This window comes from Polypterus senegalus, chromosome 1 (assembly GCF_016835505.1).
Source record: "Polypterus senegalus isolate Bchr_013 chromosome 1, ASM1683550v1, whole genome shotgun sequence".
NCBI classification, from domain to species: Eukaryota; Metazoa; Chordata; class Cladistia; order Polypteriformes; family Polypteridae; genus Polypterus; species Polypterus senegalus.
The window spans coordinates 246,839,097-246,856,668 of NC_053154.1; the positions used below are offsets into that span (position 1 = coordinate 246,839,097).

The window sequence follows — 17,572 nt, forward strand, 5'->3', positions numbered from 1 at the left end:
TAATTAATTTAAAAAATGATATCTGACAAAAATAAAAATAACAATTCCACAGTGAATAGCTGTAGACAGGTTTGAAATATATTTTTATATAAATTCAATTTCTTCTAATAATCTCTCCTCCTTTATTTGTAAAAGTTAAAAATATATTTGATATTATACATTTGTCTATTTAAGCACCTTAATTAGCTGAATTAAGAATAAGACACTAACTGTGTTTCTGAGTTAAGCTATCTTTTCTTTTCTAAACTTGCTTATTCCAGTACTGGGACAATGGGATCTTACCCAATCTTACCAGAATCAGGCCCAAGACAGTCCTGGAAGGGATGGAAGTACAGTATAGGACATGTTTACTCACACATTCACAAACATATATTTAAACAAACCTATATATCTTCATTATATGATACAAAATGAGAGTACCTAGAGAAAACGTAAACACAGGGATAATGTGAAAACTCCACCAAACCTTTGAACAAACCAGAACTTTAACCTTAGATATAGGAGATTTGAGGCAACAGTTGTAACCACTGTACTACTCTTCAACAATCTGTTTTTTTTTATTTTAAACAGTGATGCAGGGGATATCATCCCTACCTCATAGCTTCAGGGATTTAGGTCAGATCCAGACCTCATTATCATTTGTGTGGGCTTCACAGATATCCCCCATGTTCACATGAATGCTGTATTTTTCTGCGAAATGCTGACAGTGTTAGTGTAGGTGTGTGTGTTATTTTACCCTGTACTCCATCCAGTGTTTGTTCTTTCCTTGTGCCCTGTCCTGTTAATGTGGGCTCGAGCTCTGTAATAAAATAGTTATAATAATAATAAGATGGATGGATGAACATCCTAATAAAGAAGAGCACAGTGGTTCATATTTCAATTTCACAACTTCAGTGATCTAGGTTCCCTACATGGTTGTTGTCTGTTAGCAATTTAAATGTTCGACCCTTTTCCAAATAGATATTGTACAACAGGCAAAGCCAAAGTATTCAATAGACTACTTGAGCTTACACATCCCAGGGGTACATGTATTAGGATAACAGTTGACCCTAAAGTGGACCTGAGCTGATGTGTGCCAAACTGGTATTCTGTGAAGGTTTTCCTCTTGCTGTTCATGAGATTCCACCAGAATGCCCTGCAGCTCCCTTCATCTTGAAATGGAAAAAAAGTAGTTTCAGAAAGTGAATGGGCAGATATCCTAATATAAATCAAAACGAAGCAAGACCTTACAAAATAAAATTATTTAGCTAATTGTAAATACATGTTTATTAAATGCTCAAGTGTTGAACAGCAATGCAATGTTTAGTTGTCTTAATATTCCATATTTAGTATCTATGTATATGATACTTGTATGTCGACTAAATATGCATTTAAAGATTAAGTTGCAGTTTGGCACTGAAGCATTATATTTTGTGGATCCATTCATGTATAAAATAAAGGAAAAGTATCAATATTCTTCATTGTATGTTTATAAAATAATATTAGATCAGAATAAATTAATTAGAAATTAGAATTACATTTCATGCTCATGAATACACTACGTTTATTAATATTTTTCATTTAAAAAATACTTAGCTGATGCTTTAAAGTATTATACAAATTGCAGTTACTTAATGCAGCTTACATATAATGCATCTTTCTTTAAGCTTAGCAGCTTGCTTAGAATCCCACAGTAAGTCAATGTTGGTGAACTGACAGCTTTAGACCTTATTGCCTAGAATTTGTGTTATATAGCATATCACAAGTAGGGCACACCATGTAAGGAATAATAAATCAGGGACTGCAACATATAGTAAACTCTGCACTGTTTAATTGTTTTCAATTTCTACTTCAAGCACTTCTAGTTAGAATAGTAGAAAACCTTGTTGATCGTCTGTTGACTGATCTTCATCCTTTTCATTTCTGGCATAATGAAGTTTACATCCTACTTGTTTGTCTACCTTACTCTGAAGTACAGTCAGTCAATAAGTTACGTTTAGGGATCTCTTTGTGTTTTGAATCCATTTTTGTCCTAATGTTGTCAACATAGTAAGACTGAATACAGTATAATGTGAAATTATTTTTACTTTGATTTAATAAAATGTGTGGCTGTATGATTAACTAAAAGGTTAATCAATGAAACAAGATCCAACATACATTTTTTTTTTTTGCTCTATTACAGACGGAAAAGCCTGAAAGGCGCCATACCTTTGCATCATTAGCTTTACGTAAGCGCTACAGCTATCTGTCTGAGCCTGGAATGAGTGAGTGCAAATATTTAACTAATAATTACTAACATTCTTCTTTTGTAATTATTAATGCCTGAGAAATATATATTTTTTTAATAATTATTTGTCCTTTGCATAATATTGCCATACATAATATGTAAGTCCACATGCTTGTTTCTGACTCTGCATGGTTTACTGTATTTTAAGTTGCAGTGCTTGCTCACCTTTTATTATTTTTTCCTTGTTAAACATTTTGTTTATGTTAAACCATTGTGACGTTTTCTTCTGTTATGCAACATTCACAATATATTTTACTTTGATTCAATTAACCAAAGGGTTAATAATAATACTACCACAAAGTCAAAGTAAAATTCCTTTTTTAATTTTCTTACCTTATGTTAGAAAACTCCTTGCTCTTATTGGCTTTGTGATTGTGCAGCATTTTTTAACAAAAGTGCATGGAAGATTGAGACTTGACTTTCTTCCTTATGCTTCACAGTTTGCACTTCAAATGCCTGTCACTAAGAGGTATTCGATATTGCATGAAATACCAATTATGGACTTAAACTCTAGATATCAGAACCTGTGTTTTGCTATAATATATTTTGCTTTAATACAGGTGCAAGGGTGCTTTATAGTTTGCTTTTTTCTTTCCTGTTTGGTTTTCCAGAACAACAAAATTAAAGCAGTATTGCCATCACTCAAACATAACAGATAAAAGGCACGTTAGTAAAGAAAGGGTAGTAAGGTTTAGCCTTCTAGCACATCAAAAGTCAATAGAGTAGAGTTTCTGTTGTTCTGAACATTTGGGTTGTGTGTGTGTGTTTTGCCATTTGTGTTGAGCATTGTCTTGTGCATTGTGTTCTCGTCTATGCTTTGTTGTGCATTTTTTTACTTTTTATTGGACTTTTTCCATTGACCCTCGAGTCAAAAGAAACCTATCATGATTTCCTTCTCCCACATTCATTTCATTTTTTTTTTTTTCATTTTTATTTTGCATCTCAGACTCTCATAAATGTATTGTTCTTCTTTCTTTAATAATGCAAGACTCACTGACCAATTTTTTTTTCTCTGGTCTCTCTGTTTTTCAATCATTTTTGTTGATTTTATGTTGGATTTTTAATTTAATTATTTAAGAAACAGTTGAAAGAAGTGCAGGAACAACAAGAACACTGCCTGCTGCTTACGCTTACAAACCTGTCTTTTCAACAAGATCTTACCAGGCATGGTCAACGGCTCCAATTACAGTACCTGGACAAGCAAAGTCTGGATTTACTTCATTGTCCAGTTCCTCATCCAACACTCCATCTGCTTCGCCACTAAAATCTGTCTGGTCTATTTCTTCAGCTTCTCCAATCAAGTCCACCTTAGGAGCTTCAACAACATCTTCAATTAGATCTGTTAGTGATGTAGCTTCTCCAATAAGGTCCTTTAGGTCAATTTCATCTCCCATAAAGACTGTAGTGCAGCAAACTCAGTACCCAGTTCAGGTCTCCACATCTTTAATATCTTCACCAGGCAAAACATCAGTAGTGCCAGAAACCACATGTGTAAAAGGACTTCCCTCTTCTCTCTCTTCAAGGACATCCCCTGTCACTACTGCAGGATCTTTATTGGAAAGGTCCTCTATTACTATGACACCTCCAGCATCCCCAAAGTCCACTGTTAATATGTACACATCAACCTTACCTTTCAAAACAGTTATGCCATCTTCAACACCGGTCACATCTTCCCCTATTAAATCAATTCTGGGTCAAACCTCTGTAAAATGTACAGCTGATATTTCTGCTGCATCTAAAGGATCACAAATTGCTTCACCAGTTAAATCTTCAGTAGTATCTACAGAAACAGTTTTACTGAATGGCTCTCTTTCACCAATTAAATATCCCTCATCACCAGCCTGCTTATTAAATGCTGGGCCTGCGTTGCAAGAAAAAATACACAACACAACACATACAACAGTAACAACATATGCCAGCCAAGCAAACGATGAAACAGATAAATCATTCACATCTGGTGTTGCAACCTCTTATGCTTCCCTGAAACCTATGTCATCTTCAGCGCCTTTAGCTTTCCAGACAATTCGAACACCTGCTACAAATTCCATATATGCTTCCTTGCGTTCTATTTCTTCCGCAACAACGTCTGCTACATCTTCAACAATTACTGTACCAGTATATTCTGTTGTAAATGTCTTGTCAGAACCACAGCTCAAAAAACTTCCAGAGACATCAGTCACAAAATCAGCAGCAGCTCTTTTGTCTCCAATAAAAACAATTTCTCCCGAAGCAAGAACACAAGTTCAGTCTTCCTTCTCCAGGACTTTGTCCCCAGTAAAAACCTCTCTATTTATTCCCCCTGCAGCTCTTAGATCAACCACTTCATCGTCTTTGTCTTCAAGTCAAGAAATATTAAAAGATGTTGCTGAAATGAAAGAGGACCTAATGAGAATGACTGCTATCTTACAGACAGATTCCTCTACAACAAGTAAAAATTTCCAAACAGATGTTTCAAAGGAGCATAAAATTGAAGACGAAGAGCCATTTAAAATAGTTGAAAAGGTGAAAGAGGACTTAGTTAAAGTCAGTGAGATCCTAAAGAAGGACGCTTTAATTGATAGCAAAAACTCCCATAAGGAACCATCTCCAGATGATGAATGGGTCGAGTTTTCCAAGGATGAAATAGAAGAAGCTCAACTGAATGCCAAAAAATGTCTTCCAAGTTATGAGACAGAAACTGTTCACATAAAAGCAAAAGCTGTTTCTGACAAAGATTTTAATTTAGCAAAGGTAGTTGACTACCTAACAAATGATATTAGTGCAACCTCTCTTTCAAAAATTTCTGACATTAAAAGTAGATATGATGAAGTAAAGAAAGAAGGGGAAGAAAAACAGAAGCGAATTCTCAAGCCTGCTATTGCATTGCAAGAGCATAAACTAAAAATGCCACCCTCAAATATGCGGTCCTCAGCCTCTGAGAAAGAATTGTGCAAACTTGCAGATTCTGTGTTTGGGAGTGATGCTATATTAGAATCTCCAGATGACTTTTCACAACATGATCCTGATAAAAGTCCTCTTTCAGACAGTGGCTTTGAAACCAGAAGTGAAAAGACTCCATCAGCACCACAGAGTGCTGAGAGTACTGGTCCAAAACCATTGTTTCATGAAGTGCCACCTGTTATTACAGAAACAAGAACTGAGGTTGTGCATGTAATTAGAAGCTATGAGCCTTCTTCAGATGAAACTCCAGAACTTAACACAGAAGAAATAGTAGCATCAAAAATGCCCACAGAGTCTGAATTAAAGCAGAATGGGTCTATCAAAGACAAAGTTAAAGCTTTTCAGATGAAAGTAAATTCAGAAGAAGAAGAACATAAATGTGTGGTGAGCAAAAGTATGTGTGTTAAGGAAGAAACACATATAACAACTACAACAAGAATGGTTTACCATAAGCCTCCATCTAAAGAAAATACTTCTGAAAGACTTGAAGAGACAATGTCAGTACGTGACATAATGAAAGCATTTCAGTCAGGGAGAGACCCCTCAAAAGAGTTAGCTGGACTTTTTGAGCATAAGACAGTTCCTGACTCTATCAAAGGTGATGAACTTTCTCTAAGACACAATGAGAAAGACATGAAGACAAAACCTAAAGTAGAAAGAATAATTGAAGTTCACATTGAAAAAGGTCCTAAAGCTGATCCAACTGAAGTCATCATTCGAGAAACTAAAAAGCACCCAGAAAAAGAAATGTTTTTATACCAGAAAGAACGCGTACAGGGGGATGATGGCTTAAAAGAATTAACTGATAAAAATTATGTGGACGATGAAGTACAACAAGAGGAAGAAGAGCTTACAGCAGAAGAATCCCTTCCTTCTTATCTGGAGTCTTCCAGGGTAAACACTCCTGTTTCTCAAGAAGAAGACAGTCGCCCTAGTTCTGCACAGCTCTTATCAGATGACTCTTATAAAACGTTAAAGCTGTTAAGTCAACATTCAGTAGAATATCATGATGATGAACTATCAGAGCTAAGAGGAGAATCCTATAGATTTGCTGAGAAAATGTTGCTATCTGAAAAGCTAGATATATCTCATTCTGACACAGATGAATCCTTGGCTGATCAGCCTGTTTTCATGGGATCAGAGACTGAGAGACTTTACAGTGAAAGAAAAGCAACTCCTAAGAGAGAATTTCTTTTAAAAACTTCCAAAGATACTTCAGCAAATACTGGTGGCAAAATAACTAACAAAGATGATCATTTTGATAAATTGACAGTACTACATTATACTACAGAACCTGGGAGCCCAAAGCATGCAGTATGGATGAGATTTACTGAAGACAGACTGGACAGAGGTAGAGAAAAGCTTATGTATGAAGACAGAGTAGATCGGACAGTAAAAGAAGCTGAAGAAAAGCTAAATGAGGTGTCCCAGTTTTTTCGTGATAAAACTGAAAAGCTGAATGATGAGCTTCAGTCTCCAGAGAAGAAACCAAAGAAAAGGGAAGGAAGAGAGACAAGATCTGGCCCCAGCTCTACAAGCAGTAGCCCTGAAAAGATGCATTTTAGCAGTGGTGCAGCCCATGATGAATTGGGTAAGACCAAGCTAAAAGATCAATCGGTTGGCAAACTTTTTGGTAACTCAGATGAAAGGCGGTGTTCAAGCTTGCCCAACAGTCCTGAACGGCGAGCATTTTCAAAGTTTGCAGAGGAAAAAATAAATTACGGAGATGGTATTTTCCAAAGCAAGACAGGTGAGACCTCTCAACCTTTTCAGCTAAAGCAAACAAAAGTGAGTGCCGTAAGACTAAAATTTGAAACAAATCAGGTCCAACAGGCACAGCAGCAAGAAAAGGGTCCACAATGGAGTCAATCAAAATCTCCTGTGAAAAAACTGCAGGAAAGTAAACTTCCAGTGTATCAGTTTTACACAAGAGACAAAAGTGTGAAAGCAATGGATACTGCTGATGAAACAGCTGCACTTGGTAAAGGGATGGAGAGTGGAAAAGCCAAGGTGGTCCCTGTCCAGGGTAGCGATGCTTTGAAGTCAGAATGTTCATTAGTTGACCAGAAACAGGGAACTGAAAAAAACATACAAAAAACTGTCAATGAAGTTACTGCGGAAAAACAGTTAAGATGTCATAAAAACAATAATGTCGATTCACAAGCTAAAGCAGACAGAGAAAAAAAGGTTTATCAGACTTGGGAAAATCAAGGAAACCATAAAACTCCAAGGGAACTATTTTCTCATACTCTTGTGCAAGATTCTTTAAAAGACAACAGAAGTGATTATACTAATGGTCAGCTGGTATCCGTCTCAGAAAAAGACCAACAGCTTTCAAAAAACGAGTTCCAAAATAAGGAGACTGTAGTCACTTCTCCATCAAAAAGAATAACCTTTTCTGAATATACAGCTCCTGAAGATGGTGATAGTGGTGGTGGTGGCTGTGATGAAATTAAAAGTCGGACTTTAAAAAAAAAGACAGATTCTGGTTCCTCCCAGATTCCAGTTAAGGCCTCATCTAATCTTAAAGGCATTACTAATGACCAGATAAAAAAACCAAATTGGGTACCATTGTCCAAATCAACAGAAAGAACTGGTTCACAAATACCAACATTAGCTAAAGGCAAGGCTCAGATAAGCAATGAAATAAGTCCATCTAGGGAAGAAATGGAGTCTTCAGCCAGCAGATCTCCAGATTCACTGGAGGTCAGTCCAACAAAAGAATCTTTTGCCAGAGAGTTACATGATCCAAGCCCCTTGGAGCATATAGACAAAGGAGCTCCTTTAGTCAGTCCAGAAAACTATAAGGAAATTAAGACTTTGCCAGTTTATGTTAGCATTGTTCAAGTAGGAAAACAGTATGAAAAAGAAACTACTAGTGGTCAGCAGGGAACTTACAGAAAAATTGTTAGCCAGGAAAGCAGAACAGTGCAAGAGACCAGAGGAGCCTTTTATACGGTTAAAAAACAGCCTCCATCACCCCAGGGTAGTCCAGAAGATGACACTCTGGAGCAAGTATCTTTTATTGATAGTTCTGGAAAAAGCCCACTGACTCCCGAAACGCCTAGTTCTGAGGAGGTGAGTTATGATCTCACTTCCAGGACTCCAGATTCCCTAATAGGTTTCATACCAGGTAAACCTAGCCCTATTCCTGAGGTTTCTGAGGAGTCTGAAGAGGAGGAACCATGTAAGGCATTTTCTTTTAAGGACTCACTGCCTGATAGGGCCAAACACACTGTATCAGAAACTGCAAAGGGAAAGAAAGAGTGTGGGAAAGGAATAAAAGATAAACGTGTTGCTTATATTGAATTTCCTCCACCCCCTCCATTAGACTCAGAACATTCAGATGCAGACAAAAAAGAGCATCAACAAACTTCTGACACAGAAGTTGAAATGATGGAGGTTAATCTACAAGAAGAACATGACAAACACCTTTTAGCTGAGCCAATTATTAGAGTTCAGCCACCATCACCTCTGCCCCCTGGAGCAGATGACAGTGACTCAAGTGATGATGAATCTGTTTTTCAGCCTATTCCATTTAAAAAGTATACCTTTAAACTCAAAGAGGATGATGAAGATCAAAAATCCCCATCCAAGGCTAAGAAGACAGAAAGGAATGGAAACCATAAGGAATCGACTCCAAATGGGTCTGGCAAAGGGGATGAGTTTGATCTTGAACAAAATGGTAATGATCAGTCAATAACGGAGTGTTCCATTGCAACTACAGCGGAGTTTTCCCATGATACTGATGCAACAGAAATTGATTCTCTGGATGGTTACGATTTACAAGATGAAGATGACGGCTTAAGTGAACATGACCCAAAACTTACTAATCTTATACCAGAAAATAAAAAAGATTTGTGGACCACAGAAGGAATGCTGAAGCCAAGTGATCGCTCATTTAGTCAAAGTAAGCTTGAAGTCATTGAGGAAGAAGGGAAAGTAGCAAATGACAAAAAATCACAATCGAAAGGACAGGTGTCTGAGAAAAACTCTGAAGAAGAAAAAACAACAAATGGACAAAAATATAGTTTGGAAGGAAGGCACCCTGAAAGACATGGATTTGCAGACACTTACTTTAGCTATAAATTAGATGAAGAGTTTGCAACACCTTTTAAAACTGTTGCTACAAAAAGTCTGGATTTTGATCCATGGTCCAGCAAAGGAGGGGATGATGAAGTGTTTGAAGCTAGGATAAAGGACGATGAGCCTAAGCCATTTGGTTTAGCTGTAGAGGACAGGTCGCAGGCGACAACACCAGACACAACCCCTGCCAGAACTCCAACTGATGAAAGCACTCCAACTAGTGAGCCTAATCCCTTCCCATTTCATGAAGGGAAGATGTTTGAGATGACTCGCAGTGGTGCAATTGACATGAGCAAGAGGGATTTTGTTGAAGAAAGACTTCAGTTTTTTCAGATTGGTGAGCATACTTCTGAAGGGAAGTCAGGGGACAAAGGGGAAGGGGTTAAAAAAGCAGATTTAACTGCTTTGCAACCAAAATCAGGAGAGGCAAGAATAGAAATAAAGATAGAAGCCCCCATAGACATAAAAGCACCCGAAGGTGAACTTGTCAAGATTAGCTCTGACTCTGTGGAACCAGCATCTGGAGAGAGTGTAGCAGAAAAGTCCTCATGTATGGTCACCTCCTCTAAAATTGATTCTAAGTTACGTACCCCTATTAAAATGGGGATTGCTGCTTCTATGACAGTTAAGAAAGATGCTGGCTCATCTGAAGTGTCCGAGACTCATACAGCTGGGTTTGAAGTATCAGAGGTTACAGACCTCGAGGTGTCACGTCAGAGAGTTTCAGAAACATTAGATTTTCCAAAAGATAATTTTAATAATAATAATAACCTTGAAACATTACATGCCCAAGTAAACAATGAAAGTAATAATACTGTAATAAATTTACAATTAAAAAATGATCATTCAGTGCAGAGAGTTAGCCTTGTTAGTAACTCACTAACAGGTTATGAAAAGGAAAGTACAAACCAGACTGGGCATAATAAAGATAAAAGTAAATCATCAGAAATTCAGACTAGATGTTCAAAGTCAAGGCTTCCAGTCAAGGCCCCAAGCCCAGTGTCTCGGCCACAAATTACAGGTCAAAAAACAGCAAAGCATCGAACGAGGCAACCAGTTAATTTTGATTCCAAAAAAAGACCAGATGCTAATATACCTCTGGATCCCAGGTCAAAAATCCCCATCAAAGATGTTACCAAGTGTAATATAACCCCTCCTATTAAAGTTCACATTACATCTAAGTCAGAAAGAATAGAAAAAGAGAAAACCAGACAGTTACCATCCAGACTTCCTGTTAAGGCAAAATCTAGTTACAGTGCCACCACAGTAATTAAGACAAGCAAAGAACAGCTGAGTGAGGTATGTAAACGTTCTATTGAGTATTTTAAGGGCATTAGTGGGGAGACACTAAAGCTTGTGGACCGCCTTTCTGATGAAGAGAAAAAGATGCAGTCAGAAATGTCTGATGATGAAGACAGCACATCAAGAAACACATCACTGTCAGAAGCTTCTCAAGTTTGTCAACCATCCATAACATCGAGGTCTGCTAGAGACTTGAAAACTGAGTCCACGCCTATAAAATCAAAATATGAAAAGGCCGACAGTGAGAGGAGAAGGAGTAGGAGGACTGGTGGAAATGAAGGCAGTCAGGTTTCTGGGCCTCACGTGGCTCACATCGTGGAGATCAAGCCTAGTTTGTAAAACTTTAAACTTGTTGATCTTAGTGCATGAACCGTTGTGATTGCTTGTGACGTGACTTAACTGTAGTTGTCATTTTGTCATTGTCATTTGTGTGTGCTGTCCTCTCAAATTCTGTCAAGTAGTCAGATATCGCAGCATGCCAGAGTGATTGGTGCACAGAAAATGCTGAAAGTCGTTTGTGCAGTGCTACTGTGTCTGTCAGAATAGAAAGTGAAGTTGTGAATCTGACAGTGTATCACAAGACATTAGCAACACACACAAGCTGTAAGCATGTACTGCTCCATTACACTATGAACCCACCTAGTTTAAATGTAGCTGCATAGGTACAGAAAACATGTTTTTTATTATTTTTTTTTTTTATTGTATTGATTGATTTCTAAATTATATTTGCCTGTATAGATCTGTAGGATACATAGACTCTAATTAACCAGAGCACTGGAAAGTATGTTATTTGTTTGTCAAAAATCTCTGTATATCCTTTTTTTGTCACTGCTAAAGAAACATTCGAAATAAAATAGAAAAGGCTACACTTACATTATTATCAGATTTTATTAAATATTTGGTGAAAACAATATTTAATTTAGGGAGTAGATGTTTTCAAAAAAGTTTTTTTTTACTACACATACTGTACGCTTGGCCAGAAAAGGATATACGCTTTATGCATATATTTATATACAAATATATATATCTATATCTATATATATATATATATATATATATATATATATATATATATATATATATATATATATGTATATACATATATATATATATATATATATACCATTTGCTGTTGCTGAATATCACTTTAATGAAATATTTGTGTATAACAGGTCCACAGAGTCCGTGTGAAAGAACTGATTTAAGAATGGCTATAGTAGCAGATCATTTAGGCCTGAGCTGGACTGGTAAGTATTTTAAATTATCAACAAGTTAAACCTAAAGAAAAACTAAACAGAGACTGGGAGAAATCAAGAAACATTTTCCAGAAAACTGTATAGGGATTTCTATTATAATATATTTGGCTGAAGCAGTTACAATGGTCAATTTAAATAATCACTTATTTTACATTTCAGTTGTTTAAATGTTTTGTGTTTTGATGAAATGCTCACAGTCAGAGAAGTCAGAGTCAGAAGAAGAAAATAAATTAGTATTGTAGGGGCTTAAATTTTCTTGCCATAGCTTCAAATACACATTTTCCTATCTTTATCTTTTTAAGTAAAAACAAATATACATATTCCATATATATTTATATACCATATATATTTTTAACAATATATACACCATATGTGTGTGTGATTTATAATGATTTAAAGATATATAAAATAATTTTAACTTAGCACTTTAGCTTAAAACACTTTAATGAAGTGACTTAACAAATAATACACTGCATTCTAATTTAAATAATAATGTATATGTACATTGTCACACATGTACATATGGAGAACAGTTTACAGGCTCTTAGGTTGGCGCTCTCACCTGAACCTCTCTCCTCTTATTCCCCTGCAGCCCAACCGAGGACCCTGATTCATAGTGACATCACCATTGATCCACCCCCCTGCTGACATCACTTCCGGCCAACCCTGATGATATAATTTCTGCTACCCAGAATTCCTTTTCCTGCCACATCAGTTCCAGTTCCAGTTGTCCTGACTCCACCTCTTCCTCCTACCCCCCATATTGATTGAGCAGTCTCAGTTTATTAGTCAGTTCAATTGTGAACTCCGCTTTGAAAACTGGTTGATCACATTGGCGTAGTCAGCAGGATTTCTGCTCTAGAATGACCCAGAAGTCGGACTTAAGAGACGCTCTAGTAGCCATCCTAACTAAACTTCAGTCTGTAATGGTCCAGGTAGGCAACCTGGTCGCTGAGTGGGAGGATTGTGTTGCTGTTCGGAAGGACCAGGTGTGAGTTCTGTCCCAAGTACTGTCTCCAGATAACCCGTCTTGGGAGTAGGCAGGAAGGGCTAACAGAATAGGGCCAATCCTGAAAGGGAAAATGCATGGAGCTTATTATGAACTCTTGGAGGAGAACGTCACCCTGCCTAATCCCACAAAGGTCAAAGCGTTTGATAAAAGTGGGGAAGCCCACAGGCCAGCAGGCGAGGCTAATATAGGAGTGGAAATTTGACCCTGAGCAGCCAACCCACTCACAGGCATTCACCCTATGGGGTAGAACCGGGCACTGGCTAAAGCCAGATATAAACAGTGCCAAAGAGGTTGTGGAACAGGTCACCTGATATCTTCTATTAAATGCTCTACCTGACAATCTCACCCAGCTGGTTTGGGGACAGACTTTTAAAAATATATGGGGCCTCATAGAAGTCATTGAGCAATATATGGTGGCTTCACAATTTGGGAGAACAAAACAGTCCCTTCATCAGATTCGAACAGGAAGCATCCCTGAGCCTCACCAGCACCATATGCAGCACACGGCAAAGCATCCGGACAAGTAACGGGGCTCTCTACTCGGCAAAGATCCGGAATGCAAGGGGATTACTGAGATGAGATATTGTGCAGTCACTATGAATCAGGGTCCTCAACTGGGCTGCAGGGGAATAAGAGGAGAGCGGTTCAGGTGAGAGCGCCAACCCCCAGTCTGCCTGACAGACTATCTGAGACTGTAAACTGTTCCCCATGTGCACATGTGTGACAACATATAAGTAGATAAAGTTAGTGAATGCAAAATGACAGCACAAGGGGAACAATAAAAATGAATAATTATTTATTTATTTATTGAATATGTTTAAATCATTAAGTATATAATATATATAATTTATGTTCACACTTAAAAAGAGTTGAGTGTTGGTACAATTGAAATCCTTTTAATTTTTTACAGAACTAGCTAGAGAAATGAATTTCTCCGTGGATGAAATAAACCACATTCGAGTAGAGAACCCCAATTCTCTCACTGCACAGAGCTTTATGTTGTTAAAGAAATGGGTCGGCAGAGATGGAAAAGATGCAACAAGTAAGTGCCTTTAATGACAACAATTACATGTCATTTGATTTGTGAAGTATATCGCTTCTCAGCCTTTTGGCTAAGATCATGTGTAGTATCTGATTTTTAAAGTGTTTCTGAAAAAACCTTCTGTGACTCAATGTTTAACCTTATAAGAGAAGAACTTATTTTGATAGCTAAGATCTTAGTTGCCCCAGTATCCTCTTATTACATCTTAAAGAATGGCATGATATCTGCTTCTCCTAAAAGGTCAAAAACATGTTTTACTGTTTAAAGTAGTGCTTCATGATTTCTGTCTTGCTCTATATCTTGCATTCTACTGTGTGATCTCAAATGCATTTATCACTGCTTTTATTAAAGCATTATATTCCAAATCATTTGTTACTGATATACAGACTTTTATTTAAAAAATACTCTACATTAAGTATACTTTATTGATCAGTGAGCTCAAATCTATGCAAAGTTTGCCAGTTTCTGTTTGTAGCCACATGCTTTTTCTGTGGCTGCTTTAGTTTCTTTTCACATCCTAGACTTATGCAGATTAGGTTCATTGGTGACTCAAAATTGGGCCATTGTGAGTAAATTCTGGTGGTAGGTATCTTGTCCAAGTCCAGTTCCTGCCTTGTACCTTATCCTTCAATGAAAGGTCCTGAATCCTCATGACACTGCACAGGATTAAGCAGGTTCATAAAATTAATTAATGCGTGTTTTTACCTAAAATGATGGTATTACAAGTGATGTATACAATTACAAATCAAACTGAGCAGTAACTGTCATATGCCATAAATTCTTTCAATGATGGCACATTATAATACTCATATACTGTATGCACAAAAAGAGGCTCAAAATGTGCATACTTTCCATGCAATTGTCAGAATTTATTAAAAAACATTAATGGGAGAATTGATTTATTGCAACTCTTAGACCCTTGCATATGCAACATTTTGGAGAAGGTGGGAAATGATGGCACCCTTTGATGAAGTAGGGACTTGCAGCCAAACCAAGTAAATGACGACTCATGCGTATAATAATTCATGTCACTGAGCTATTATACTGTGCCCTCTTCTACACAGTGGTGTGCTGGGGTGGCAGCATAAAGATGAAAGACGCCTCACGCCTGGACAAACTTGTTAAGAAGGCAGGCTCTATTGTAGGAGTAAAGTTGGACAGTTTAACATCTGTGGCAGAGCGACGGGCATTAAGCAAACTCCTGTCAATCATGAAGAATCCACTGCATCCAATGAACAGTGTTATCTCCAGGCAGAGGAGTAGCTTCAGTGACAGACTTTTGTCACTGTCCTGCTCCACTGACAGACTGAGGATATCGTTCCTCCCCCACACTATGCGACTCTTCGATTCCACCCGGGGGAGTAAATGCTAACATTACTCAAAGTTATTGTCTGCTTTTTTATTTTTATTTTTTTCATTTTTTTTTCTTTTTTTTTACTATTTAATTTAATATTGTTTCTTTGTATCAGTATACTGCTGCTGAATTCTGTGAATTTCCCCTTGGGATTAATAAAGTATCTATCTATCTATTATTCTTTGTACATTGACGTGACAGACATTAAAGCTCAGTAGTGATGATGCATAGACTCTCTTTTAGTTAATTTTTAAGAGGGCTAATGCTACGTATATATATACCTTGAAGAATCATTTTGTTTTTGTCATTTTATGCTTCCTGTTGACACTTCTCAGGATCAGAAAGCAATGTGCAGTTAAAACACAGGTGTGATTCACTCCCTGAGTACAGAAAGCTCTAAATATCATGCCCTACTGCCTATTCATAGTCTAATAGTTTAACACAACACGGCTTGTTTGGTTCTGCTTGAAGACTATGCAAATTGCCATATACTGTATGAATGAGCTTTTAGGGACTAGCAGGATATTGTTTTGCCCATGATAATGACTGGCTTATGAGCCAGTTTAGGCGCTGAAAAGCCATTCAGGTTTTCTAATATAATTTGGGCAATTGACAGTACTCATAGCAATGTGACTGGTTAAGGAAGGAAATATGTTGCAATATAATTAAAACATGTTGTGCCAATTACGAATGTAATTAAGGTAATAAACAAATATACTGTATCGGTTCAGTGAAATATTGATATTTAATGTGAAAAATTTGATCAGAATTCATTTTAATGCAAAAATACACTTTCTTAAAATGTTAATACATTAACAAAATATACCTTGTAATTAACAATAATACATAATAATAAAATAACAAAAAAAAATCATATACAAAATAAAACTTGTTTAATTTGCATATTTGCATCAAATACATATTTTGAAGCTCATTTTAAACAATAGATACAGATAGGCTGAAATGCAGTTGACGACTCTTTTATTTTTCTCTTTTAGCTGATGCCTTAACAACTGTGCTGACAAAGATCAATCGGATGGATATTGTGACCTTGCTGGAGGGACCAATATTTGACTATGGTAACATTTCAGGCACAAGAAGTTTTGCAGACGATAGTCCTGTTTTCCTCGAACAGGCTGATGGTAAAGTTTAGCCCAATCTGTATATATTTATCTAAACTTGTGTATTCCATTACTAGTAGAAAATTAGCAATTAGCACATGCCACTTAGCACTTGCTTTGTTCTACTTCTGCATGTCAGAAATACTGCAAACTGTTTCTAAGTCATCCGTAAAAGGATTTGATATGATATGCACTTTTTGAGACAGTCTGGGAAAAAAAAACCCTTTTTTATTAATTGACTATTTTTTGTTATATCTAGACTTCTAAATATATACGCTTGTTTTCCTTATACTACTGGGTAGCAGTTTGCTGTCAAACCTTAAAATGTAGCTGGTGTCTGGTTTCATCATTCTTAGTTGTGTGTGTATTTTTTAAGTCTGAAGGCAGAATTATACCACCACAGATATGCTGTGTTATGTAACATTAAGGAAAATGGTTCTATGCAAAAGGTTGGATTTCTAACACACCTTGTAGTTTCAAATTCCAGGAAAAGATAATTGAGGCTAAAATGAACCATTTTTAATAGTGAATAAATAATGGTAAGATTCTACAGAGCGATACAGAAATAATTATATAAGACAACAACAATGAAAAATTCATTTTATCATTGTTGTATTTGTAGGCAAACCTGAGTATGCTTTCAGACTTTTCAAATACATGTAATGAAACACACATGATGATAACCAAAACCATTTTTGCCTCTCTGTTGCTCTCATTTACATTAGAAAACCTTTTTCCATTGCTTTGTAAAGGGATTTCTGTTAAATTCTTTTTTTTCTCTAGCTTTTCTTAGGTAAAAATGTAAGAGCTGCTTGTTTAGGATGAGATGCACTGCTTGACAACTGAATGTCTCTTTAAAAGCTTTAAACCTCCCTAGTACTTGTTTCCTCTGCAAAACCACACTCCCTCTGCCTTCCTGTCACGCTGAAACTCCTTCCAGTAATCCTTTCTTCCTGCCTTAAGAACCAGTTTCATATTATATCAAGATCTAACTGTTGTCTGAACTCTATAAACAATGCTTCATCACTGCCTGGACTGGATTCTGCTTTATTCCTCTGAAAATTTATTTTTTAACATGTGGTTTATGTTGTCATTTCATTTTTTGCTTTTTGCACTGTGTAATCTGTTGTTCGTTTTCTTTTTTTTTTCTTTTTTGTTTGTGTTTTCCCCAGTGTGTTTAATTGTTCCTATTT

At 36.7% G+C, this 17,572-nt stretch overlaps 1 protein-coding gene and 1 pseudogene across 10 annotated transcripts in view; both read left to right on the forward strand.

Annotated features, from left to right (window-relative positions):
* Positions 1-17,572, forward strand: part of ank3b (ankyrin 3b) — a 633,883-nt gene that overhangs the window by 583,284 nt on the left and 33,027 nt on the right. For 7 of the 10 annotated variants that reach the window (XM_039771398.1, XM_039771378.1, XM_039771390.1 and 4 more), the window contains 5 exons: positions 2,162-2,243; positions 3,345-10,925; positions 11,767-11,841; positions 13,773-13,904; positions 16,257-16,400. In XM_039771398.1, coding sequence (XP_039627332.1) covers positions 2,162-2,243; positions 3,345-10,925; positions 11,767-11,841; positions 13,773-13,904; positions 16,257-16,400 — 8,014 coding nt within the window. The remainder of the gene's footprint in view (positions 1-2,161; positions 2,244-3,344; positions 10,926-11,766; positions 11,842-13,772; positions 13,905-16,256; positions 16,401-17,572) is intronic. The other 3 variants (XM_039771420.1, XM_039771428.1, XM_039771439.1) reach the window with 1 other exon arrangement.
* LOC120520009 lies at positions 13,955-14,100 on the forward strand (annotated as a pseudogene).